General features: G+C 44.5%; 2 protein-coding genes across 29 annotated transcripts in view; one reads left to right on the forward strand and one right to left on the reverse strand.

The window, feature by feature from the left end:
• The window catches only part of CPM (carboxypeptidase M), a 99,863-nt gene that overhangs the window by 71,263 nt on the left and 3,520 nt on the right, over positions 1–25,080 (forward strand). For all 4 annotated transcript variants that reach the window (XM_045789620.2, XM_045789618.2, XM_045789619.2 and 1 more), the window contains exons 3-8: positions 1,625–1,722; positions 11,065–11,237; positions 12,811–12,995; positions 13,668–13,838; positions 16,471–16,623; positions 24,553–24,701. In XM_045789620.2, coding sequence (XP_045645576.1) covers positions 1,625–1,722; positions 11,065–11,237; positions 12,811–12,995; positions 13,668–13,838; positions 16,471–16,623; positions 24,553–24,701 — 929 coding nt within the window. The remainder of the gene's footprint in view (positions 1–1,624; positions 1,723–11,064; positions 11,238–12,810; positions 12,996–13,667; positions 13,839–16,470; positions 16,624–24,552; positions 24,702–25,080) is intronic.
• MDM2 (MDM2 proto-oncogene) overlaps positions 16,912–25,080 on the reverse strand; it is a 45,853-nt gene continuing 37,684 nt past the window's right edge. For 13 of the 25 annotated variants that reach the window (XM_087868976.1, XM_087868987.1, XM_087868977.1 and 10 more), the window contains 2 exons: positions 18,708–24,952; positions 16,912–17,639 (listed from right to left, as the gene is read on the reverse strand). The gene's annotated coding sequence lies outside the window, so the exon portion shown is untranslated. The remainder of the gene's footprint in view (positions 17,640–18,707; positions 24,953–25,080) is intronic. The other 12 variants (XM_087868981.1, XM_087868975.1, XM_087868992.1 and 9 more) reach the window with 12 other exon arrangements.

Genomic DNA, 25,080 nt, shown 5'->3' on the forward strand with positions numbered 1-25,080 from the left:
ACTAACCATTTCTTTTACTCGACATGCACAGCAGTACCTTGTACACACTTCTTTGGCTGTATATGTCACCATCTGGCGTAATTATATGTTTGCACGTTGCTATTCTCCACTAGATCAGAAACTCACTGGGTGTAGAGCGTATAACTTCCCTGTGGAGTCTGATCACATGTCTAAATGCCTGGATATAGTCGTACTAAGTGAACGAATATATGAATGAACGAGGATTCTGCTCTAGTCAGGTGGCATCAGTCAGATAGACAGCATTTTGTGGGTGTTTTCTGAGACATCCTGCAGTTACTAAATTTAGAACATCACCCTGTCATGAAAAATGTACCTAAAATATTGTTACAATAAATTAAGAATGGTGAAAAAGACGGGCCGAGTATCTGTTTCTTCTTGGGTTCTTCGTGGCAATTGAGTGTTCCTCAGCCTGTGGGACCCCTGATTTAAGGGACTGGCTCTGAAATCCCACAGAAACCTGTTCCACATTAGCCCATCAGCTGCCATTAAGTTCCTTCCCCGGACTCTTGAATTCCACAGAAAGCTCAGATATCACAGATTTTTGAACTTTGTGTATGTGTGATAGATTTTGAACACATTCCTCAATTTCTAACTTTAAAGTCTTTTGTATTAAGAGAGCCTGATGACTGAAAGAGATGATTTTAGAACCGGGAGAGACCTCTTCGTTTTACTGATTAAGAAACCAAGCCTCCTGAGCGATGGGCAGTTGTAGTGGAAGGAACCCTAGAATCTAAGTCAAATAGGCCACGCCTTGGCTCCGGGGCTCAAGTCACAGCCTCTTACTGGCTGTGTGATCAGAAGCAGCTTACCTAAGTGTTTGGAAGATCAGTTTTCTCGTTTGTAAAGTTTGGTTAAAAATCCATCTCCGTGGGTCATGACAAGGGATTACCGAGATAACACGTACCAGAGTACCAACCATAATGTCTACACAGAGCAAATCCTCAGTGATCTTTAGTCTCTGCCCTTCCTTGCCCGAATCATGCTCCTCAAGGCAGGATTAGGATTTAGAAGTATCCTTGAGGCATCATTAGGATGGATTATGGTTCCCAGTTTACTTGACAGGACTCGTGCATATCAAGGACACTTGCTGCAAAGGAGCTGTGTTACACAGTGTTTGATGCAAGATTCAGGATTTGTTACTTGAATAACAATCTCCCTTCCGAGTTCCATATTTTATTCCTTGTTGCTTTTTTCACCTTCTTTGAACTGAGAATTACGGCACCCTCCCAGTCAACCATCAACTATAATTTCAGTTTGTGTAATCGTGTGAATTAGCAAGGTCATTTCTATAAAGCACTAGGAACTCAGAGTAAAGTATATAAACGTTTTGGAAAAATCAGACCCATGGAGCCTAATCAGTCTTCAATTTTTAAAAATCACATTCTGAAATAGTAAGTGGAATATCGGTGCTAAATTGAAGGGGGTGGGGCTGGTCGGGAGCGAGGCATCTTGAGTACGAGGTTTTAGTCCTGCACACTCCGGTCGTCTTGAGACGTGAGTCAGGTGGGAGAAGCCGCGGCTTGCTTTCCCGGCTCATTCTCCCGGAGTTCTTCTGTCATTTACAAACACAACTTATTTGTCTATCTTTTTCTTCCCTGTAAAGGTAGAAACCTGTGGGTTCTTGTCGTGGGGCGCTTTCCAAAGGAGCACAGAATTGGGATTCCAGAGTTCAAATACGTGGCCAACATGCACGGAGACGAGGTACGTTTGTGGCTTGAATGTGATGTCAGCAGAGAAACGTCCCCTCGGGTCTCTCGCGATCCATGTAAATGCTAAGGAAGCAGCATAAATCGTACCAAAAAGTCTGGAAAGGTCTTCCAGTGAGGACTTCTGAGAGAATTTAAGGAACCAGGGTCCGGCAACCACCACAGCCAGTGCCCTGGGAGGGTCACTGGCGCTGGTTTTGTGCCGGAGCTGGGACAACCGCAGTGCCCAGCTCCACATGGCTGGCCGAGCCCCCGAACCCGTCCTGGGTTGGCATTTCCCACCTCCTGGTGGGCATCGGGGACCCAGCTAAGGAGCTCTATTGTATTTGAACTCCAAACAATCAGAAGATCCCAGAGAGCTATCCAAACTCCTAATATCTGGCTTTTTGAAAGCTTTGTCACCTTCTCTTAATTTTCTACTCAGTGTTTTCAATATCGAAGTTGGGGTGATCAAACATAGGGTTCTCTCAACAAACACCCTTAAATTTTATAATGTTTTGCCTCTTTTCCAACTTCTCAGAGAGAAACTTTTTGTTTTGTTTGATGTCCAGTTATTTATTTCATTTTGCAAATGACCCTCTTGGGCGGTCGTCCCCAGCAGGCCTTTGAGGGTGCTCACCTCTGTGTCTCGCCACCCTTGCTCGGAGGACTTCCGGAGTGTGACAACTGCGGTATTTTCTGTTCCTGGGACACCATACGCCTGGGCAGTCCAATGGGAGGGGAAGTGGGCTCCCAGTCATCACAGTCAAGAACGTTTACATAGCAGTATGTGTAACGCCCCCTAGAACGGGCTTAACTTTAAGGCATGTCGAAGCAAAGGCGTAGTCCGATAGGTACAACCCGCTGACCTGTGAAGACAGTTGGGAACTGGCCGCTCTGTTCGGGTGCCGGGCTTCCTGTCCTGGCTTCGCCCTCCCCAACCCCAGGCTCGTAGGAGCAGGAGCCACGTCTCGGGACTCGCGCTGCCCGACCTGTCCTGCTGGCAGAGGGCACTTCTTGCAGCGGCAGCAAGACGCAAACCCACGCCCCTAAGAACGGGGTGGCCTTTGGACCAGATTTGTGAGTGGATGGAAGGTCAGTCCCCCCATGACTTTCTGAGTGTGATCGGACTGTGCCTGTCAGAGGCTTGATGTTGCCGGGAGTTGGACCAGCGTTGTGGTGATAGAGAACTGCTCGCTGCAGGTGGCCGCCCGCGCTTCGCTCGTGCTGTGGACTCTGGACCCAGGCCCGTGGGGTCCAGTTTTAGTAAGAGTGTCTAGCGTTCGTTAACTTCGGTAGTTTACTTATTGAATTCCTGGCGCTTGAGAGTTTGCAGCGTGCTGCTCAGAAATAATCCTCCGAGCTGAAACTTTGAAAGAGAAGGCAGAGTCCTTTCCCTCACTCACCTCCAAGTCTGCTTACTCCTAACATGCGCTTTCCCAGACTTGCGGCATCTTGCTGTCTGGGTCGTTAACAGAGCCCATCACATTGGGGCTCTGCAGTTCACCCGGATTCTTAGGCATGCTAAGGACTGAGATCGAGAAGGGGGAAAGTCCCCGTGCACCTTGAGGCGGGGACCTGAGGCCCTGTGATCCCCCGTGTGTCCCAGCTGGTGGCAGTGTCCGGGCTCTGTGGGCCACTGAGGAACGTATGCTGAATGTGGGATCTTGTACCTTCTGTCCTCCTGGTGCCGTGAGGAGCGGGGGACAGTGATGGCTTCACGCAGGAGCAGACGAGTCTGAGGGTCCACCCACCTTACCCAGCCTTCTTCCTCTCTCAGATCTTCTGGAATTGAAAGAGCATTTTCGAGAACCCACTATAAAAAGCTGCAAAGCTAACATTTTAGGGCACTGGTTCTCACCGTCTTTAGATGGATGCCTCGCTTTTCCACCACAGATTTGGGGTGCTGACCTCAGGATGTATAGATCTTCTAGGAGTCTGTAGGCCTCGTGTGGAGAACCCCACAGGGGACACATATGCACAGAGTGGCCTGGTGGACAGAAGTGACCACACTTTTTAAAATGTTTCCTCTCTCACCTGGACCCCACCCCACAGAGGTGTGTGTGTTGCCCGCGCTAGGTACCCGGCTAGATGGCCGTGAGCATCGGCGGCATTAGGAAGACCCAGTTCTGCCGGTCATACCTGCTCTTTCCCCCATGAATGTTTACCTTCTGTCCTTAAACCTTGTTTTTGAATCAGGTCTTTTATAAATTAAAGATAATCTGTTGTTGTTGTTATTATAAGATCAGTCATGTGATCAGAAAAAAACATAAACCGACAACAACATTGTCTGTTGACCTTTTAAACATTAGTGCTGTTAATTCCTTACTCTTCTTCTAGATGTTTGTGCGTGCACGTGTGCACGTCTATTAAATGAGCTGTGCTGATTTGCTATTTGTAACATTTAATTAATGCTAGCTACCCTTGCATGTCAATAGGAGTTTATCCTCTCTTTGTCTTCTACCCCGATTTCTAGTCTCTCAAACGTCCCCCAGATTGTCTGCATCAGGAGCCAGTCCACGACCAGGCATCACGTGTGGTCCATTCCCTTGAATCTCTTCTGTTCTAGCACTTAAAGGATCTTTTCATTCCCCTAGACTTAATAAAGAGACCTGATCAGTTACCTGGCCTTCAGAATGTCCCACATTCTGGATTTTTGCTTCCTTCCTTACGGTATCATTGAACTTGTGCCTCTGGTCTCTCTGTTTCCTTTCAACTGGAAGCTAAATGTAAAGGTTTGCTGGATTTAGGTGAAACATTTTTTAGCTAATAGACCCATAGGAAACATGAAGATGGATTAATTTGGCTGATACTGAGGGTTGCAAAAAAGCAAACTTTAGGTAGCAAAATCAAAACGGCCCCTTTGCAGCAGGTATTGTTATAAAAGAAGTGACGTTAAGCCTCCTCTTGTGTAATACTTCTCTTGTCTTCCATCACCCTGCCGTTGGCCCATGTCCTTCCGATGACATTGGCTCACTGTGCCTCGCCGATGAGGCTGGCAAGTTACCTTCTCCGCAGTGCTTTACAAGCACATAGTAACGAGAGCCAACATTAATGAGCATGGGCTACACTAAGTGCTTGGTGGGCATTGATTCTTTCGATCTCTTCTGCATAAGGCATGTGGGTTAGTCCTGGTTATCCAGAAGGGAGCCAGGCATGTGCGTCGTCGTAGGCTGCCTGAATCCGAGCCCAAGCACTGAGCCTTATCCAGCTACGGGTCTGCCTCCTTGACTCTCTCTGCTGCCTTTTTTTTTTTTAAGATTTTATTTGTTTATTTGACAGAGAGAGAGACAGCCAGCGAAAGAGGGAATACAGCAGGGGGAGTGGGAGAGGAAGAAGCAGGCTCCCAGCAGAGGAGCCTGATGTGGGGCTCGATCCCATAACGCTGGGATCACGCCCTGAGCCGAAGGCAGACGCTTAATGACTGTGCCACCCAGGCGCCCCGTCTCTCTGCTGCCTTCTAAGGGTTCTGTTTGTACTCTTTTCCTTTTGATGTACAGATCTATGATCTGCTTGGATGGATACCTAACAGTGCCCTTCGATGAGATTTGGTCTCATTCATCATGTAAAAGAGTGGCAAGCTCTTAGAGGAACCCTGGATAGAAATCCAAGTCCCCATCTGTCCCTTTTTTTGTTCTACTCCCTGCCTCCCCCTCCTTGATTGCGGGAGAATCACACGGGATAGCTAACAGCACCCTTTGGTAAGCGTTTGCCACCTGGTGTTCATGCTCTTTCCAGAACAACGTGGGAGAAGTGTTTCTGAGTCTCCATCTTTCTCATTTTCATGAGACTAGCAGGTGTTTTTCTAGTTCATCTGGGCCTTCCGTGTGCATACTGCCTTGTAGAAGCCTCGATTCTAGATTTAATTTCTGCAGACCCAGCTGAGGTCTAGTGATGGTTTCTCCTTGGAAGGGGCGATGCCAGCACACACTGAGTGGGGCTCCCTACCGTTCCCTTACTCCACCAATACTGACACTGTCTGAGAATGGGGTCTTTGTCCTCCTTGCCCTCCTTCTGCTACCGGCTGGCTTTGTCATAAGCTCTAACCAGGAATCTCTCAGGCCCCCAAACTGGGAACATCTACTACCTTCAGCCTCAGTGTGGGCAGGAGAGAAGCCTGGGAAAATCACTCCTCGTTCCTTCCTCAAGGCCGCCTCACGCTGCTCTGTGCCTGCTCCTATCCCATGGTTTTTAAACTTTGTAGAAAAAGAACATCTTGGCTAATCTCTAGATCGTTAAGACATCTCTAATTCCTGTCTAATGGAAATACTGAAGTAAGGCATGACTATGTGCTGGAAAGTTGAGCGCCAGTAGTTTTAAGGTAATCCAGTAATAGGCAAAGTAGAGGTCATAGGCTGGGTTCACACGGTTCCCTTGATCTCAGGGCCATCGTCTTAAGTAGTACGGGGGGTAGGTACTCAATATGTGCTTGTTATGCTTAACTGAATTGCCCAGCTTGGATTCTTTTTTTTCCCCCTTAACCTCCTATTTCTTAAACATCAATGAATTACTTTTACCGTGATGGGTTATTCGGGCAGACTTTTTGTGTGTGTGTAAGATTTTATTTATTTATTATTTGTCAGAGAGAGAGAGAGGAAGGGCACGCGCACAAGTAGGGGGAGCGGCAGGCAGAGGGAGAAGCAGACTCCCCTGCTGAGCAAGGAGCCTGATGTGGGACTCGATCCCAGGACCCTGAGATCATGACCTGAGCCAAAGGCAGACACTTAACTGACTGAGCCACTCAGGCACCCCTCGGGTAGAGTTTTGAAATACCCACATCACACTTAGAATTTCACATTTGGATGGCATTAATTTATAATTTATTGTGCTCTCTCTATGTAAGTTGAAAGCAAAAACATTCCCTGGATAACAGTGACCATATTTTTCAACTTAAAAATAAAGGATAATGAAAAAATGATTTTCACACACCTTCTAGGCATGTAAGAGACAATTTATGAGACAGTTTGTATGCTTAGATGTTTGTATTTAGAGGGTATTTATACGAACACTGAGACATAATATCTGAATTTTGCCTGTGCTGGAAAATCTGGGATGTGTAGTCAACATTCAGTACAGGTTCCAAATGTACTAAAAACAACAGAATTAAAGCTTGTCCTTCCAGATGCCATTTGCCAAGTTCTCTTTTCCACCATTATCCCAGATGATAGCAAAATGTCCTCCGTTATGCAGTGTGGCTTTAGACCATTATTTTTTTCCTTTTGGGGTTAGAATTTTTATTCCAAGTGAAGTGTCTGATTCTTTTGAGCATGTATTAAATTTCTCCTGTAATTGTGCTTTTTCTCTGCATCTCCACTTTTGGTAAGGCTGGGCTAGGCCGACCCGATATCCTGAGTCCTCGGCATGATCAGAATTGTTAGCCACCTCTGGAAAAGTGGTTCAGTGTTTGAAAATGGTTCAAAGGAAAGAACTTGATCATTTGTACATCTGCCCTCATTGAGCAGCTTAAGTCCTCATGTTTTCAGAAGTTTCCTCCTTAGAATAGTCTTGACCTTGTAATGGATTTGTCAACAGTAATCAGCAATCATTTACTGAGTACACGATATCCCCAGAGCTGGGCAGGATACGAGGGCTACAGAGAAAGCCTGTTTGGAACCCTGACCTCAGGCTTAGAGGATGGAATGGGGGGCGGGGTGGTCAGTCAAGGTCAGTAAAGGTCAGTCGGGCCGTTGTAAATGTATGGGGGCAGTATTAGGAGAAACACAAACGTGCAGAGTTCTGGGACCACATGGGCAGATCATGGGACCCAGACTTTGGGCGCCCAGGAAAAAGTCTGCTAGATAATGTAATATTTAGGTTGATATTTGAGGAAGGACTTAAGGCAATCAGACAAATGAATTAGTAACACACCATTAGGGGAGCCGCAGAACTCACAGGCTTTTTTTTTTTTTTCACTGAGAAGCTGCATTACAGTGTAGCATTTTAAAAACAGATTCCATCATTGCAATAGCTGGATTTCGTCCTCCCTCTCTCTCTCTCTCCCTCCCTCCTTCTCTCTCTGACTCTCTCACAAGTTAGCTAGATTGTAGACTCTTCAAAAATTTTTTTCCACTGTTAAAAGACAGTCTTTGAAGAGCTAGAACACTCATTTTTATTTCTAGCAAATCCCACCTTGATGGAGAATTTATTTTCTGCTTTCTGGGTGATGGCCATTTTACCTGGTAGATGAATGATCAGTGAAAGGCTCTGGGAACTAGTGTGTTCATCCAACCTTTCAGTCTCTTCACAAGGGATTCTCATATTAAGTCTACACCCTCACAGAGAGGAAGTGAGCGTGCTAAATGGAAAGCTGATTAAGCTATTGGGATTGCTTTGACCGTGTTCTTTTTTAAAATTTGGACTCTCTGAGGTTTCATATTCAAAGACTTAAAGAAGGGAGGTTTATGCATAAAACATGAGTGAGTGCTTGAAACATTTATATTAAGGCTGGAAAGAATTAATTTGAATAATATTTGGCATAAATCTGCTGTTAGGAAGGCAGCAAAATATAGCCCAACAAAAAGAGAGGACTTTAACTCCCTGAAATTTTAGCTGTTTAACCTCAACATTTTTTAAATTATCTGACTCTTAACTGGTTCTTTACCATATTTCCAAGATTTTTTACTTCTCCTCTGCAGTTAAGGACTTGTGATTTGTTTTGGAATATGGAGACAAACTGAAAATACCTTGGTTTTACATTTGTTTACTTGAAAGAATCGTGATTTTATTGGTTTTGTAAAAATAGTAAAGGTTTTCTTTAAAAAGTGACACCAGAAAAATAAAAGGAATACAAATCATTCAGAATCCCCCACTCAGAAATAACCCTCTTAAATTTTTGCCAGACATCATGCTAGACACCTGTGGATTTCTGTAGTAAGAGAATGAGAAGGATTAAAAGGATATAAAATAAAATGGGTGTCCTATTCTATGGTACCCTTTATGAGGTTTCATTTTACTTGGACAGGATAAAACTGAAGTGAAACTACAATAATTGGTGAACTTGATACATATTTTCTCAAAATAAGAAATTATTGGAAGATTCTTCCAAAGTCAAGGAAAAAAATGAGGGAAAACTTGGAAATTGTAATCATTTAAAATATATAATTTTTAGCTCTTGATAGAATCTTCTGACCCCTGGCTATGAATACTTCTCTCCCCCCAGCCCCCGCCCTCTGTTAATGATAAACATTGACTTTCACATTCTGTTCTGTACCTGTTCTCCCACAGTTTCTCAGTCTCATTCTACAGCTTAACAGTAGCTTCTTGAGTCCTCTCTGTTTCCATTTGCTTTGAGTTGGACGACCGTCTTTGCCAACGCCTGTCCTGAGTTGTGGCGTGCTTACGGTGGTTTAGTTCAGGGAATGTCCCATCTTGAGCCCCATGGGGATGTACTCTGTACTTGACTGGGGACTCGGGCCTCGGGTTCTTCCTGAACCAGCCATCCGACAGTCCCAACCAACGTTTAGAAATTTCAGGAGCCACAGTTGACTCCTGGCCACTGCCTCCTCCCTTTCCTTAACCTTCTCCTCCTCCCAAACCCCTTGGCAGAATGCTCCTTAAATCGCCACACTCTCCACATGTAACTGAACTTTTTACAAAAGAGAGTCACCAGCAGTTCCTCTGGCCAGCAAAGAGCTCATAAGGTTGCTTCCAGAGTGCTTGAGCTCCCAAAACAGAGAACTGGAAACCTAGTGTGTGGCTTACTTGACTTTTTGGTTATTAGTTTGTGAGGACTTTTTCAAGCTGACGATTTTTTTTTAAGATTTTATCTATTTGTGAGAGAGAGAAAGAGCATGAGCAGGGGGGAGGGGCAGGGCAGAGGCAGAGGGAGAAGCAGGGACCCTGATGTGAGACTCCATCCCAGAACCCTGGGATCGTGACCTGAGCTGAAGGCAGACCCTTAACCCACTGAGCCACCCGGGTGCCCCACAAGCTGACACTGTTGACTTGTAAAAACAAAAGTCAAGGTAGTAGAAGATAGAAATAAGTAGGAAGAAATTAAAGTCAGAATTGAATATATTTCCGCTCTGAAATTGATGACTACCTGTGAATATGTAATTCACATATTCCAAACTTTCTTAGTCTCAATTATTCCATGTTCATTAGGATAACGCATGCATAAAATGTGGTTTCTTTGCTTGCCAGTGGGGGGGATAAAGTGAGGAATTAGCACGCGAGGATCGCTCGTCCGTTGTCACAGCAGTGAGGTCATGCGGTGGAGTTGTGACTGGAAACTCCTGTCCTGCTCACTGCCCACATTAGTGCCTCTAATGTAGCCACTTTCCCATGACTCACCAGCCCTCAGCAGCGTCTGGTCTCAGGTAAGAGGCCTGCATTCCGACTCAGAAGCCGATTCCTTGAACCCAGAACTATAGACACAAGCTGATAGAGCCCAGTCAAATGTTTCTATAGTAAGGTTGAAGTGTTTTTTTAATTAAAAAAAAAACAGTCCTCACCATTGGGGATTATAAAACGAGATCTCTCATAGGTTTTTAGTTTCCCAGTCACTGGTGATATGTAAGGTGAATATGACCATTTTTATTTTCATAGTCCTGCTTTTTAAACAATGCACATTAGAAACCTATCTAGCAAAATAGTGACAACACAAAGGTTTTCATTTCTCCCGTGAGTAAAAAGGGAGCTGATTTAAAAATAGAAACAAAGCAGTGGATAGATAATATGCAGATATGGAAAAAAAATTGTGAGGCCGATGTGCAAATGACTCAGGTTTCGGCAACACGAGACTGTGGCAGTCGGAAATACGCAGAGATGGCCAACGTGGCCAAGTGCGCAAGAGGGCAATTCGGAAATAGGGGGCTATTAAAATCTGAGACCTATTTAAATTATGCTTGTTACAAACCTGAATTTTTCCCTATTAAAACCTACATTTGTGTCATGTGTCTGCTGCAGTGACTGTCACCCTGCGATCCACCGAGACACACACGACGGTGGCCGGCTGCCGGCCCATCCTCATGGAGCTGCGCTCCGGGGCCCTCTCGGTAACGCCGCCCCTGCCCTTCCACTCCAGAAAGTGTTTTGGAAGGGAAACAAATCTGAAACAGAATAATCTTTATCCCACCTAATTCATTTTTTAAAAAGTAAATTCTTTACAGATGGGACCTTTTTTTTTTTTTAATTAACTTTTTAATTTTTTCCCCTAATGTCCACTAACGGTTTTCAGCGCCGGGACTGCCACCTACCAGAGCACCACGTGTTTGAGAAACAGTGGGCTCCCAACTGGTTTTGGTTTCAAATACCAAATCGGAGTAGAATCCCTCGCCGGTGAATTTGTGCTTTAGGGACTATTTTTCTTCTTTTCCTCTGACCTAATAATATCCCATTCTGTCTTTAACACATACAGACTGTCGGGCGGGAGCTGCTGCTCCATTTAATTGAACATCTCGTAACCAATGATGGAAAAGACCTTGAAATCACAAACTTAATCAACCGTACCCGGATACACTTCATGCCCTCCATGAACCCCGATGGATTTGAAGCGGTCGTCAAGCCTGATTGTTTTTACAGCATTGGAAGGTAAGGATGGGCTGGTCAAGGTGGAACAACCAGGCCCCCATCAGACCGTGCCCCGGGGCCTGGTTCGTGAACCAGCTCAGCCTGGGTCATGTCACTGCCTCGCTGAAAACTCTTCAGGCTGCCGCTGCTTTGAGGAGGAAAAGTAAAATCCCAAAGAAGCCCGCTTTACTCCTGTGCCCGCCCTGCTGCTCGCCTTTGCTCACCCTGCCCCGGCCGCTTGGAGTGTCCGCCATCTCCTGGACCGACCTGGTTCTTTCCCGCCTCAGGCACTGGGCACACCTCATTTCCCACTCCTCATCCCCCTCACTGCTCAACAATGTTTCTGCGAAGACTCCCTCCCTGCTCTATCCTATAGTAAGCCCCTGGTTCATATCACCCGCCCTTTCCCCTTCATAGCACAAATGTTAAGGTCTGATTTCTTGTTCAGCGTCTCTCCTTACAAACCTGTAAGCTACCCAGGGGCAGGAATCCTGTAGCCTGTGTTGCTCACTGTTAAATCCCCAGGGCCTACCTAGGCCCTCAGTAATTACCAGTTGGTTTATTAACCCGGTACAAGAACTAACCAAAAAAGAAGAGGGAGTCAGGGCGCCTGGGTGGCTCAGTCAGTTAAGTGTCTGACTCTTGACTTCAGCTCAGGTCATGATCTTGGGGTCGTGAGATCGAGCTCCGCACCAGGCTCCGTGCTCAGTGGGGAGTCTGCTTCTCTCTCTGTCCCTCCCCCCCGTTTGTGCTCTCTCTCTAAATAAATAAGTCTTTAAAAAAAAAAAAAAAAAAAAACAAAAAGGAAGAGGGAATCTTGCAGTATTTCTGATTTAAAGTTTATTTTGTTGCAATCCGCCTCAGGAAGTTTAGAATTTCTCAGATGTCTAATACACATTTATATTTGTGCAAACATTTGTTTGCTTTTACCAAAAAAAAATCTCACCACTTGATTCCCTTCAACTTTGTTTTTCTAGAGTATTTGAACATGGCCAGTCCACTTTCCAGAAATACATTTGTATAAAGTAGTGTGTTCCTGTTGTTTCTGTTATCACTTGCTATGTAACAAACCATCCCCAAATTTAGGGATTTAAACCTTTTTATTTACTCTCAATCCTGTGAGTTAGGAATTTGGACCAGCCAGAGCAAGGCTGGCCGTCTCTGTCCCATCCTGTCTGGAGCCTCAGCTGGGTCTGGCAGAGACAGCCAGTCTGGGGCACGTCTGGAGTCTGCACTCTGGCTGTCACCCGGGTTCCTCATTTCTCCAGGCGGACTCTCCACAGGCCTAGCACCCGAGCCTCAGGCTTCCCACAGGGAGTGTTCCAAGAGCAAAAGCCCCAAAATGCAAGCACTTATCAAAGCCCTGCTTACAGCACACTACTACTCTCCCACTAGTGAGGACAGGTCACACGGAAGGGGCTAGTAGTGCGTGAGTGCCAGCTGTGGCTCGGCCCAGGCTGCCAGGACAACTGTCCACCTTCCCTGGGTTCACATTTGGAAGAACACCTGGAGCCCAAACCAAAGGGATACACCCTGCACGAATCCACTTCCTCACATACCATCAGTAAACCCTCAAATGTTCTTTCTTTTAAAGGGAAAATAACAACTACTATGACCTGAATAGAAATTTCCCCGATGCTTTTGAATTTAATAATGTATCAAGGCAGCCTGAAACTGTGGCCGTCATGGAGTGGCTGAAGACGGAGACGTTTGTCCTCTCTGCCAACCTCCACGGCGGTGCCCTGGTGGCCAGTTACCCATTTGACAACGGTGTTCCAGGTGAGCAAACAGCGGCCTGGCCCGGCTCTCCGTCCCCAGTGCGACTGCACAGACGGTCTCCGGAGGGCAGAAGTCTGCTTTCTTCCCTCCTCTGCCAGGGGTAGAAGAGCCTCGTTTTCTCACCTCTGGGCCACCCTTCCTACAATTTATACACTGCAGATGGGCAGTGTGGCTGAACCTGACAACCCATGGGGTTGAGATTCATCAGAAAAGCAGGAAAATTGGGTTAGAATACCCCACATGGGCAGCATGCCTGAGAGAAAATAAAAGCAGAACACCTTACCTTTCTTTGCTAATCATAGAAGTGATGATTGGACTCCGTTTAGAACCCTGTGGGACGAGGACTTAAAATGAGCACGGTGCCTTTAGTCAGCCCCTCCAGTATGTAAGGAAAGTTCAGCGCCCTCCAGAAACTAGTAGACTGGCTAAGACGATATTTAACTTGGAGGCCGATACAGGAGGAGTTGGAATATGCATCTCGTCTATTTGGTGTGATATCACTCTGTTCATCACAAACGAGTGCTCGGGGGAGGGGGCAGGGGTCCCTCTGGGAAAGCAGGGTCTTTGCACGTGATGCGAGGGCGTGTTTGCTAACACGGCGCCACGTGGCTCCTCGACCCTCCTCGACCTCCGACACCAACAGAAGGGTCTTGGTTTGTTTTTCCCACACAGCGACGGGGACGTTACACTCCCGTAGCTTAACCCCCGACGACGATGTTTTTCAACACCTTGCACATACCTACGCTTCAAGAAATCCCACCATGAAGAAAGGAGACCACTGTAAAAACAAAATGAACTTTCCCAATGGCATCACGAATGGCTACTCTTGGTATCCACTCAAAGGTAAGTTTCTTTTCTCATCACTTCTAGCATTGTCCTTAGTGCCTTCATCCACAGCTGCCAGCTGGCTTTGGTTGACCCCAGAAGTTGTCAGTTTGCTGGGCACGGTGCCGTCCTTTCAGTCGTGTTCCGTCAGCTGATGTCCCAGAAGTGGTGGGGGGTGACTGCCCGAGAGCTGCTCGGTACTCGCCCAGCGTTCACCTACCATGAGCCAGGAACTCTGCCAAGAGAGCGGAGCAGGACACAGCCCCTACCCTCAGGCTTAACAGGGAAGAGCAACATGCAAGTAAATCACTGTGGTGGCAGTGTAATTAGAATAAAAGTAAGCGATTTAGAAAAGGTACAGTGTGCCACAGAGGTAGAAAGGCAGAATACAATAGGGAGTAGAGAAGACCCTGGAGAAATGTAACGCTTCTGTTACGTCCACCAGGGACAGCTGCTAACCCAGCTACCTAGGGCCACGAGATAGGAGGGATCCACGTATCGCCAGATCATCCAGTGTGTAAAATAGGCTGAACTTTCACATGAGGTATGGTGATTTTTAAAGCCACTTTGCAAGCTGAACAAAAGCACTTTTCCAGGTGGATATGAGGTGGGGGGAAAGGGGGTTCTAGTTTTCTGCCCTTGGAACAGGAAGGCTGGGTGAGGAAGGGGTAAGGAGACTGCCATGTAGGGATCAGGGTATTGGGGGCGGGAAGGATGTTCTCGTAGAAGGGATCCTGTAAGCGCAAGCCCAGGGATGTAGGAGAGCTCGTGCTTGTCGGGGGCTCTGGGGCGGGAGAGCCCGAGGGGAGACGGTGGGCGGGGACTGGGTTCCATCACCCAGTGGAAGCTGCCGCCTTGGAGACTGGCCGGAGCCTGCCCGCAGCAAGCTGGAGGCTGCCCCTCGGCACACGGGCCCCTTTCCCAGTCGTCACCGTGGACGCACGGGCTGCGCCGTCCTGTTGCACAGGCCGGCACTCGTGTCTCTCTGCCGGCTCTCCGGGTAACGTAGATTAGCAGAGACCACGACCGTGAGCAGCAGGGCCCGCTCGACAGCGCAGCACCCCACCCTTCTCTCTGTCGCCCCCGGGATGCTCCTGACTCTTCAGACTGCGGAGGCTTCCGTCCTGCCGCAGGGCGGAGCTGTCCCTCAGGGCAGATCCAGATGCGTGGGGATGAGCTAGGAACCGAGCGTTGCCGTCGGGGAGTGCCCCCAAGGGGACCCGTGTGTAAGCGGTGTGTCCTGAGAAGAGAAGCAGGCGGAGCCAGCTCCTTTGAGAAGCTTAGAACAAAGCACTCCTGCTCGGGGCGGGGGCTCTGTCCCCAGGCCGGACTCGCACTCTCCGGAGCCGGAGCCGTGCACGCTCTCGCCTAGCAGCCCCGCTCCTGTGCGCTTTGTACCCGTCCTGCCCTTTAAATTCGGCCTGACAGCCGTCCAACCTGAGAGGACTTCGGGTTTGTTTCTCTCTTCCTTTTTCATTTCTTGGTGAAAACGAGGTCCGAGAGATGCAAAACTTAGAAGGTAAGTAAATACAAAGGACAGAGGAATTCTTCCTGCTAGAATCTAGACCTACGTAGATATTACTTAAATATTTTGATATATTTTGACTGTTTTCTTAGCATGAGGTTTTTTCTAATTCAAATGCCCCATGGAATTGAGAATACATCTTTTATTAGGCAGATATCAAGCGTAACAAATTAAAATCTGGCAGAAAGTACCTCCTTCAAAGTTACTGTATTTCATCAAATCCAAGATGCCACTGATTACAAAATACACTGTACCACCAAGGAAGAAAAGAAAATGTTTCTGGCCAAACTAATGACGATGGTGTTTTTCAGCCTTCAATTTTAAGACCCCTCCCAATTCAGAGATTTTAAAATATCAAAAGTTTTGCATCTGAGAAAATACGAAATAGGATTATAACCCTTTGAAAATAGGGTCTCCAGAGGTGAGAACTGGGAGGTGAGCATGGGCACTGGTGGCCTCAGAAGGCAGCAGCAGTCCCTTCTCTCCCGAGAGCCGGCCGGGCCCGGCTTTCATGCCCGGAGGAGCTCCGTGTCACGGGCAGGAGCCCGGGCCTTGAGCTGGAAGGCCTATGCTGGGCTCTGCACTCACCGGCGTGTTACTTCCCTCTGGGATAGTCTCCTCGTCTGTAAGACCTGGGGAGTCACTGCCGTGACAAACGCTCCAAATGGTACCCGGTCATAGCGAATGCTCACTAAACTTAGCCATTATTCTCTAAATGAGTATACTTGGCTTTACATTATGTATTTATGAATGGTTTGTAAACAGTTTTTTAGAAGTATCATTCCATATCTGTTTAGAATGTAATTTACAGAAGAAATGTATGCTGATGAATCCTTTTTGTAATGTTTGATTGACAAAAAAGGACTGACCCTCCCCCTCAGTGGCTGCACAGTTGAACTTCAGTCTGCTCTGATCCAGGTACCCATATGGGAGTAGTTAGGATTGCCTGTTCGTGCCTGCATAATAAAATATCAAGTCCTGAGTTTATATGCTAATATGTCAAATTCATCTTTTCCTGTTTACATGTACTTTCCTGGCAACTGTCTGATTGACTTGTCCCCAAGGTACAGGATACTTGACTCCATTCTAGTTTTAGACCTTAAAAAATGAAATGTTTGTGTTTAGGTGGAATGCAAGATTACAACTACATCTGGGCCCAGTGTTTTGAAATTACGTTGGAGCTGTCATGCTGTAAATATCCTCATGAGGAGAAGCTTCCGTTCTTCTGGAATAAAAACAAGGCCTCATTGATTGAATATATAAAACAGGTGCACCTAGGTTTGTAAGATTCTTTTTATTAATTTATGTTAACACAAAATGTAGAATCTGGCAAAATCTTTGGGTTGAGAAAATGCAAGCCCCTCTGTTTTCCTGGTACAGCCTCATTTTGAGTACCAGAACTAATGACTAACACTTTTCTCTGCCTGAATATCTGCAGCACGTGAGAAATGCAATGCCCGTCAGTGCATAGAAGGGAAAGCATGATGTATGTTACTTTAATATGTGGGTGGAAAATCCAGAGTACTTCAAATTTTTCATGTCGAATGACCAGGAAATCTCACAAAAGACCCAGGAAAACCAGTTTTTACTGTTAAATCATCACCCATCTAGAAAATGCCCAGTTTGCCTGTCACTTGTCCCACAATATCGTAGATCCAGAGAACCCTGGATGTGCCATTTTGCGTTTTTCCCAGTCCTGGCGTGGTGAGCCAGCACCATTAGCTTCAAACCCTACACACCTGCAACTCTGCCACATGACTTCCCTGGTCCTGGCCATCTTCCCCGTCTAGTCTTTTGACAGCTGTCTAGCCTTGATCATAGATGGGCAGACTGACCAGAGCAAGAGTGGTCGTTCTCCAACCTGCACCGCAGACTCACTGGAGGGTTTGTGAAAACCCAGATCGCCAGGCCCCAGCCCCGGAGTCTGATTTAGTGTGTCCTGCATGGTGCATCTTTGCCAAGGAGATGCTGCTGCCACTGGTCCAGGGACCACGCTTTGAAAACCACTCTACCAGAGAAACAGTGCTTGCGATGGTGATGGAGTTGTGCAGTTCAAGCTTATTTAGCCAAGCTGCGTCTCTGTGGGCTGGGTGTGGAAGGCTGTCTGCATTGCCAGGGTTTAAGTTCTTTTTCTCCATTCAGAACGGCTTCAGAAATTAGCATAGCAGTTAGGCTACCACACCAAGCTCAAGTAGGTGTGGGTTTGTGTTGAGGAGGGTTGCATCATAGGCCTGCTGCTTAACTGCACAACTCCTGGAATTTTCTGCATGTTTCACCCCAAAGCTTTCCACCTGCTAGAGAGATGGAGGGGAGAGAGTCAGAAGGACATGGGGTCCAGGGCTGAGTGCAAGGATAAGAGCATCCCTCGGCCCCATATATGCCCCTCCCCCCTTTCACACCTCTCTCCCCAACTTCCAGCACCCCCACCCCACAGCACAGGTGCACCAAGATTATTGGTGAGTTCGCAGGGCTGAGACATATCACAGGGAATCAGCCTACTTCATATAAGGGATGTTAAGTCATTTTTCATCAGCATCTTAGATTAGTGGGTCCTCTCAATATTCTGGTATTCTGCTACTAGATTTTCCTCCTGAAGCACACAGTAATTTAGCCTTTCTATTTTATTTATTTAGTGTTACTCTGCCTATTCTAAAATTTCTCCATCACCACCAACATGGGAGTGCAGCTGAACAAAAAATATGCCACACACAACTGCACTACTCTGTTCAGAATTTCAGTCTAGCTGTAAAGGTTATTTTCCAAGCACTGAATTAAGGTCGGCTCTGAGTATCATGCTGACCTAATAATGCCAGTGAAGGACTTTGTAAAATGTTAACTAACATACACATTATAGCATGACTTATTAATTTGGAGGGCTTACAAGTCCATTTATACTAGGTTTTATAAAGAATATCTGCCTGTCCCTATAATCAGGAATGCAGGACCTACTTAAAAATATATATATAAGCACAGCAACCCTGCCCCCTTGTGGTTTAAGACAGAGGCTTTTTTTTTTTTCTAATTTAATTTAATAATGAAACCCATAGTGTGGTTTTTGTGACTTGTCTTCCTACTACACACGGAAATGGAGAGAACCTAAGACGGTCTTTGCTTGGGGATGATGGGAGCAAACACCTTCTTACTGGTATTTGTCACGTGGTGTTGCATTCAGTGGCTCAGCTTCACCACTTGCTAAGATGCATCTGAGACTTTGACCCATCTGGATGTCTCTGGCTCACCTTGTCTGGGAAGGAAAGGCCTGGAAGGTGGTACATTATCACTCCCATTTTACAGGTGATGATACGGTGTCTTGGGAATGTTTAGTGATGTGGGATTTACACTGATACCTGACTGGTACTTACCTAATGTGTCAAAAGACTTCCTAAGAAGGGCATGATGGAAATATCTCTTCAAAGAATAATGCCACTGATTTCCAATGAATAAATGCATAATTGGGTTACTAAGTCATGACTGATGTTTATGGTTGGGTCCCACCTAAAGATCAAAAGGACACATACCAAGTAGTAAGAATAAAGGAAACTTTTAGAAGAGGCAAAAGGACACATTACCTGAAAATAGAGGTTCACAGCTGCTATTATCTGTTGAATATGCAAGAAGGAAATATGGCATTTAGTAATTTCTTCTCTGGGGGAGGCGGAAATGAAGAGTCAAGAATTAGGAAAGTTAAAGGCAAGTTGGGTCACCCAGAAGTTTCCTTAATGTTTGAGACAAAGATTTTGTTGCTATGTGTCAAAACTTTTACATTTCATTTTAAACTTTTCTGAAGGAACTATAATATATGCCACATATCTTTGTGCTCCAGTAAATAATTACTAAGTAAAATGGTCTGGAGATAGTTCAGGGTTATTTTTACCTTGTGGCTTCTTCTCATGTCATTAAGATGATATGTCACTGAATGAACACACTGGAAGGTAAAATGTAACATTTTAAAATGACTTTTTCTTAACTGTGCTCCTGAAATTTTGAGGTGAGGGGAATGGTATCAGGTTCAGTGTGGGCCCTGGAGACCAGTGTGGATTTATAGCCAGGGTGTACCACTTAGCTCTAGGAGGTTAAGGTTATTTAATAATCCAAAGCCTTAGTTTCCTCACCTGTAAAAGTGTGATAATGTTGCCTACGTCACAGAGTTGATGGGAGGCTCCAAGGAGAACATGCACGTTAAGCATTTGCCGTAGAGTCTGAAATATACTAACAATAAATGTTCACTCCTGTTATTAGTAATAAGACACCATTAATCGATTCTATGATTCCAAGCAATCTTGTGGTTGTAATTGTTTCCCATGTAGTTTGACCATGAGACAAAACTATTGAGTCCCTTACATAGGTAAGTATCTTACTGTAAATTAATACACTAGCTTTTTTTTTTTTTATTAAAGTAATCTCTACACCCAACGTGGGGCCCAAACCCATAACCCCGAGATCAAGAGTCCCAGGCTCCACCGACTCAGCCAGCCAGGTGCCACCGCCTCCCCCACTTTTTGTAAATACACTGGCATTTTTTAGTTTAGCGGACGCTACTGCGGGCAGTGCTGTAGTAGTTTGGTGACTGAGTAAGCAACTTGGAAAGGACAGCAATGGATTTAGGTTGGTCTGTGTTCTCTCATTTTGATAACAGGTGCTATAAATGGACTATTTGGCAGCAAATTTAGCCTATAAATTTGATTGTTAGCTTACTATATTTTAAGTTACATCAAAAACAAGCTTACCAAGTTCTGGTTCGAGATGGCAGTGCAGGGGGATCCTGAACTCATCTCCCCAAGACGCACCGGATCTATAGCTCCAGATGGGACAGTTTCCTCTGAGGGAAATGCAGAAACTACCTGAGCCATGGCTGCACAGCGATGACTGAGAATAACCCTACATGGCCATGAGTAGGAGAGGCTGGGACACGATCCTGCCATTCACCCCGTCTCTCCTGCAGCAACCCACACCGAAGGAACTCAACTCCAAGCTTCTCCCCGAGCAGCAAAAGGTTTGAACCCCACATCTGGCACCCCAGCTTTTAAAAGCTACAACCAAGAAACCATCCCTGAAAATACCTAGCTTTGAAAGCCACAGAGCTTGCATCCACGAGACACTCGAACTGGGAAATCGTGCTTAAAGGGTCCACACAGGTGCATCTGGCTGCCTGCCAGGGCCCAGTGCAGAGCCAGCCAACTGAAATTTCGATGCCGTTTTTCTGTGAAAAAGACCTATTTGCTGGTCTTAGAGCTTTGACCTGAGGGGCAGGCAGCTACTTTAACGCACTGCTAGGGGTCTACTGAAATACTCTCCACAGATGGAGGCTGGCAGACACCATGTTTGCATGCTCCCTCCCTCCAGCTCACCAGTCTCTCCCAAAAGGGAGTCTGTGCATACATCTGGTGCCCAAGTTTTGGGGGCTACCACCCAGGAGATACCTCTTAGTAGCTCTGGTAGCCAGTGGGGTTTGTGTTCATGGTTCTAACTGGCTCTCACCCCAGGGCTCAGTGTAAAGGGACCAGGGAGACACATCCATCCCCCAGTCTTCCCCTGAAAGAGGTTTATTTGCATAAAAGCCTCTGCCTGAGGGTCTGGCATACAATCAATCAGCCTGAATCTAGGTACTGAGAGGTCTTGGCAAAATCTCTACTACAGGGAACCACTAAGAATAAAGTGGCTGCTTAGATAATCACAAAGGTTTGAGAAACAACCAGGAGCTAGGGCAGAGCTGAATGATGAGGTTCATCTACAAAAGACCACTCCTCCAGGACTGGAAGACGCGGCTGTTTGTTTTACCCAATGGATAGAAACCAACACAGAGTCAAAGAAAATGAAGAAACAGAGCAATCTAGTCCAAACAAAAGAATAAGATAAAGCCTCAAAAAAGACCTTACTGAAATGGAGATAAAGAGTTCAAATAATGACCATGCTTTGAGCTCAGGAGAACAATGCATGAACAAAATGAGAATTTCAACAAAGAGGTACTACAAGACACTACCAAATATAAGTCACACAGCTGAAGGATACAGTAATAGAACTGAAAAATACAACAGACTCACTCAACATCAGACTAGATGAAGCAGAAAAATCAGTGAACTTGAAGACAGGGCAATGGAACTAATCCAGAGCAGCAAAAAGAAAAGAATGAAATAGAGCGTAAGGGACTTATGGGACAACACTGAGCATACCAACATTCTCATTCTAGGGGTCCCAGAAGGAGAAGCGAGAGAGAAAGGGACAGAAAACTTATATGAAGAAATAATGGCTGAAGAGTTTCCCAACCTGGGGAAGGAAACAGACCTCCAGATCCAGGAGGGTCAGAGAGTTCCAAATAAGATGAATTCAGACCCACACAAAGACACATTATAATCAAGTTGCAGAAGTTAAAGACAGAGAATCTGAAAAGTGGAAAGAGAAAAACTTGTTACATACAAGGGAATTCCCATATTATCAGTTTTTCAGCAGAAATTTTGCAAGCCAGAAGGGAGTGGCACGATATATTCAGAGTGCTGAAAGAACTGACAACCAAGAATATCTGGCAAAGTTGTCATTCAGAATTGAAGGAGAGAGGATTTTCTAGACAAGCAAATAGTTCAGGAGCTCATCACCACTAGACCAGCCTTACAAGAAAGGTTAAAGGAACTTCTTTAGGCTGAAATGAAAGGTATTAATTAGTAACAGAAAAACTCACTGGTAAAGGTAAATCTTGAATAAAATTCAGAACAATGTAATGTAGTGGTTAATCACTTATAAAACTATTATGAAGGTTAAAAGACAAAGTAGCAAAAATAACTGTAAATACAATAATTAATGAATACTCAAAGATGTAAAATGTGGGCAGGAGGGAAGAAACCTGCAAAGGGTTAGAATGCAATCTTGTTATTATCAACTAAAATAGACTGTTACAGTTTTACGTAAGTGTCAAGGTAACCACAAAGCAAAAACCTATACATTTTAACAAAGAGGAAGGAATCTAAGCATGCCACTGTAGGAAACCAACAGATCGTGAAGGAAGAGAACAAGAACAAAGGAATTACAAAACAGCCAGAAAGCAATTATCAAAATGGCAATAAGTACATACCTATCAGTAATTAAATGTAATGGACTAATTCTCCAATCAAAAGACAGAGTGGCTGGATGGATAAAAAAATAAGTAAAAATTAAAAACCGTAACACCCATCTATATATGCTGCCTGCAGGAGACTCACTTCAGATATCAGGACACACACAGACTGAAAGTGAAGAGGTGGAAAACCCATTCCATGCAATGGAGACCAGAAGAAAGCTGGAATAGCTACACTTAGACCAGACTAAGACAAAGACTAATACGAAACAAGGTTATTACAGAATTATAAAGGAGTCAATCCAACAAAATGATCTAACGTAGGAGTACTTAACTATATAAAGCAAATATTAACAGACCTAAAGGGGAAAATAGACAGCAATATAATCACAGTAAGGGGCTTTAATATCTCCCTTTCATTAATGGATAGGTCATCTAGACAGAAAATGGTACTTAACATATATAGAGCATTCCATCCAGCAGCAGATCACACATTTTCTCCAAGTGCACATACAACATTCTCTAGGATAAATCATATGTCATGCCACAAAATGAGTCTTAAATTTACAAAGACTGGGGTGGCTCAAGTGGTTAAGCGTCTGCCTTCGGCTCAGGTCATGACCCCAGCGTCCTGGGATTAAGCCCCACGTCAGGCTCCCTGCTCAGTGGGGGAACGCTTTTCCCTCTCCCTCTGCCCCTCTCCCTGCTTGTGCTTTTTCTTGCTCTTGCTCTTTCAAATAAATAAAATCTTTAAAAAAAAATTTACAAAGACAAATCATTTCAACTGTTTTCCAACCCCAGTGGTATGAAACCAGAAGTCAATTACTAGAAGAAAATTGGAAAATTCAGAAATATTCAGAGATGAAACAACATGCTACTGCACAACCAGCAGGTCAAAAGAGAAAATCCTGAATGAAATGAAAATACAACATACCAAAACTTATGGGATGCGGCAAAAGCAGTTCTAAGAAGTTCAGAGGGATAAATGCCTACATTAAGAAACAGAGATCTCACAGAATTGTTGAATCACTATATTGTATACCTGAGTCTAATATAACACTGTTAACTGGAATTAAAAAAAAAAAAAAAAAAAAAAAAACCCTCAACCTAACTTTACACCTCAATGAACTGAAAAAAGAACAAAATAAGCCCAAAGTTAGAAGAAGGAAGAAACAAAGATTAGAACAGAAATAAATGAAATAGAAACTAAAAAGACAGTAGAAAAAAATGAATAAAACTAAGAGCTGGTTTTTTGAAAAGGTAAAGCTTTACGAAAAAGAGAGCAAGATCTCAAAATCAGAAATGAGAGAGATGTTGCAACTGATACCACAGAAATGCAAAGGATCATAAAAGACTAAAGACTGGACAACCTAGATGATAGTTAAATCCACAGAAGCATACGCCTACCAAGACTGGATCACGAAAATCAGAAAATCTGAACAGACCTAGTAAGAGATTTTTGGCATGTTTTTGATTACTAATTCAAACAAAAGCCCAAGACTAGATGGCTTCCTTGGTGAATTCTGCCATTTAAAGAATACCAGTCCTCAAACTCTTCCATAAAACAGAGAAGGAGAGAATGCTCTCAAAATTATTTTACATGGCCAGCATTACCCTGATAGCAAAACCAGTGACATTCCAAGAAAATTACAAGCCAATATCCCTGATGAAAATAGATGCAAAAATACAAAAAAGTATTAGCAAAGCAACTTCAACAATATATTGAAAGGCCCTTGATCAAGTGGGATTTATTCCAGGGATGCAAGGATGGCTCAACATATGCAAAATCAATCAGCGTAATATACCACATTAACAGAATGAAAGATGGTAATATGATCATCCCAATAGATGCAGAAAAAAACCATTTAACAAAATCTAACACCCATTTATAAAAACTCTAAACAAAAAATCTTGAATTATGTTAACTAGATATACTGTGACCACTTCACAAATAAATTATGTTGTACATCTGAAACTAATGTTATATGACCATTATTTCTCAGTTTTTTGGGAAGGTTAACCTTCTCTTAAATACTTTATCATCATCATCATCCAAACAGCCTAATAAATATTGGGTGTATTTTTCTTAAATAGCTACAAAAATTTTTTTTCACATGTCATAAAATGTAGTGTTAACATTTAATGTTCTTTTTGTCTTGCAGGTGTAAAGGGTCAAGTTTTTGATCAGAATGGAAATCCATTACCCAATGTAATTGTAGAAGTCCAAGACAGAAAACATATCTGCCCTTATAGAACCAACAAATTTGGAGAGTATTATCTTCTTCTCTTGCCTGGGTCCTATGTAATAAATGTAAGTATACAGCCCTCATTATGGTTATTAAAACATTTTAGAACTTGCAGTACTTACCCAGAAGGAATCTGTAATAAGTCTGTAAAGTCCCAAAAGTAGAAACATCAGGACAGAAGGAAAGGACATCATCAGACTTGCATTTGGCAGGGAGTGGGAGAGGTGGGAATAAAGGAACATGCCAAACAAATCATGTTTTTTTCCCAACTGGCAGTGTTTTTAATAGAAGCCAAATCTATTTCTTGCGATATGTTCTATGATAAAAGATGGAATGAACCTGATTATTAATAAGAATAATTAAACAATGTAGCCAAAGTACTTCCAAGCTTCATGGAATACCATTTCAACGCCCGTTTCATGAAACATAATTTCTGCTATTAAA

The sequence above is a fragment of the Ursus americanus genome, chromosome 17, assembly GCF_024610735.1.
Source record: "Ursus americanus isolate L20-20 chromosome 17, mUrsAme1.1.p, whole genome shotgun sequence".
Lineage (NCBI taxonomy): Eukaryota > Metazoa > Chordata > Mammalia > Carnivora > Ursidae > Ursus > Ursus americanus.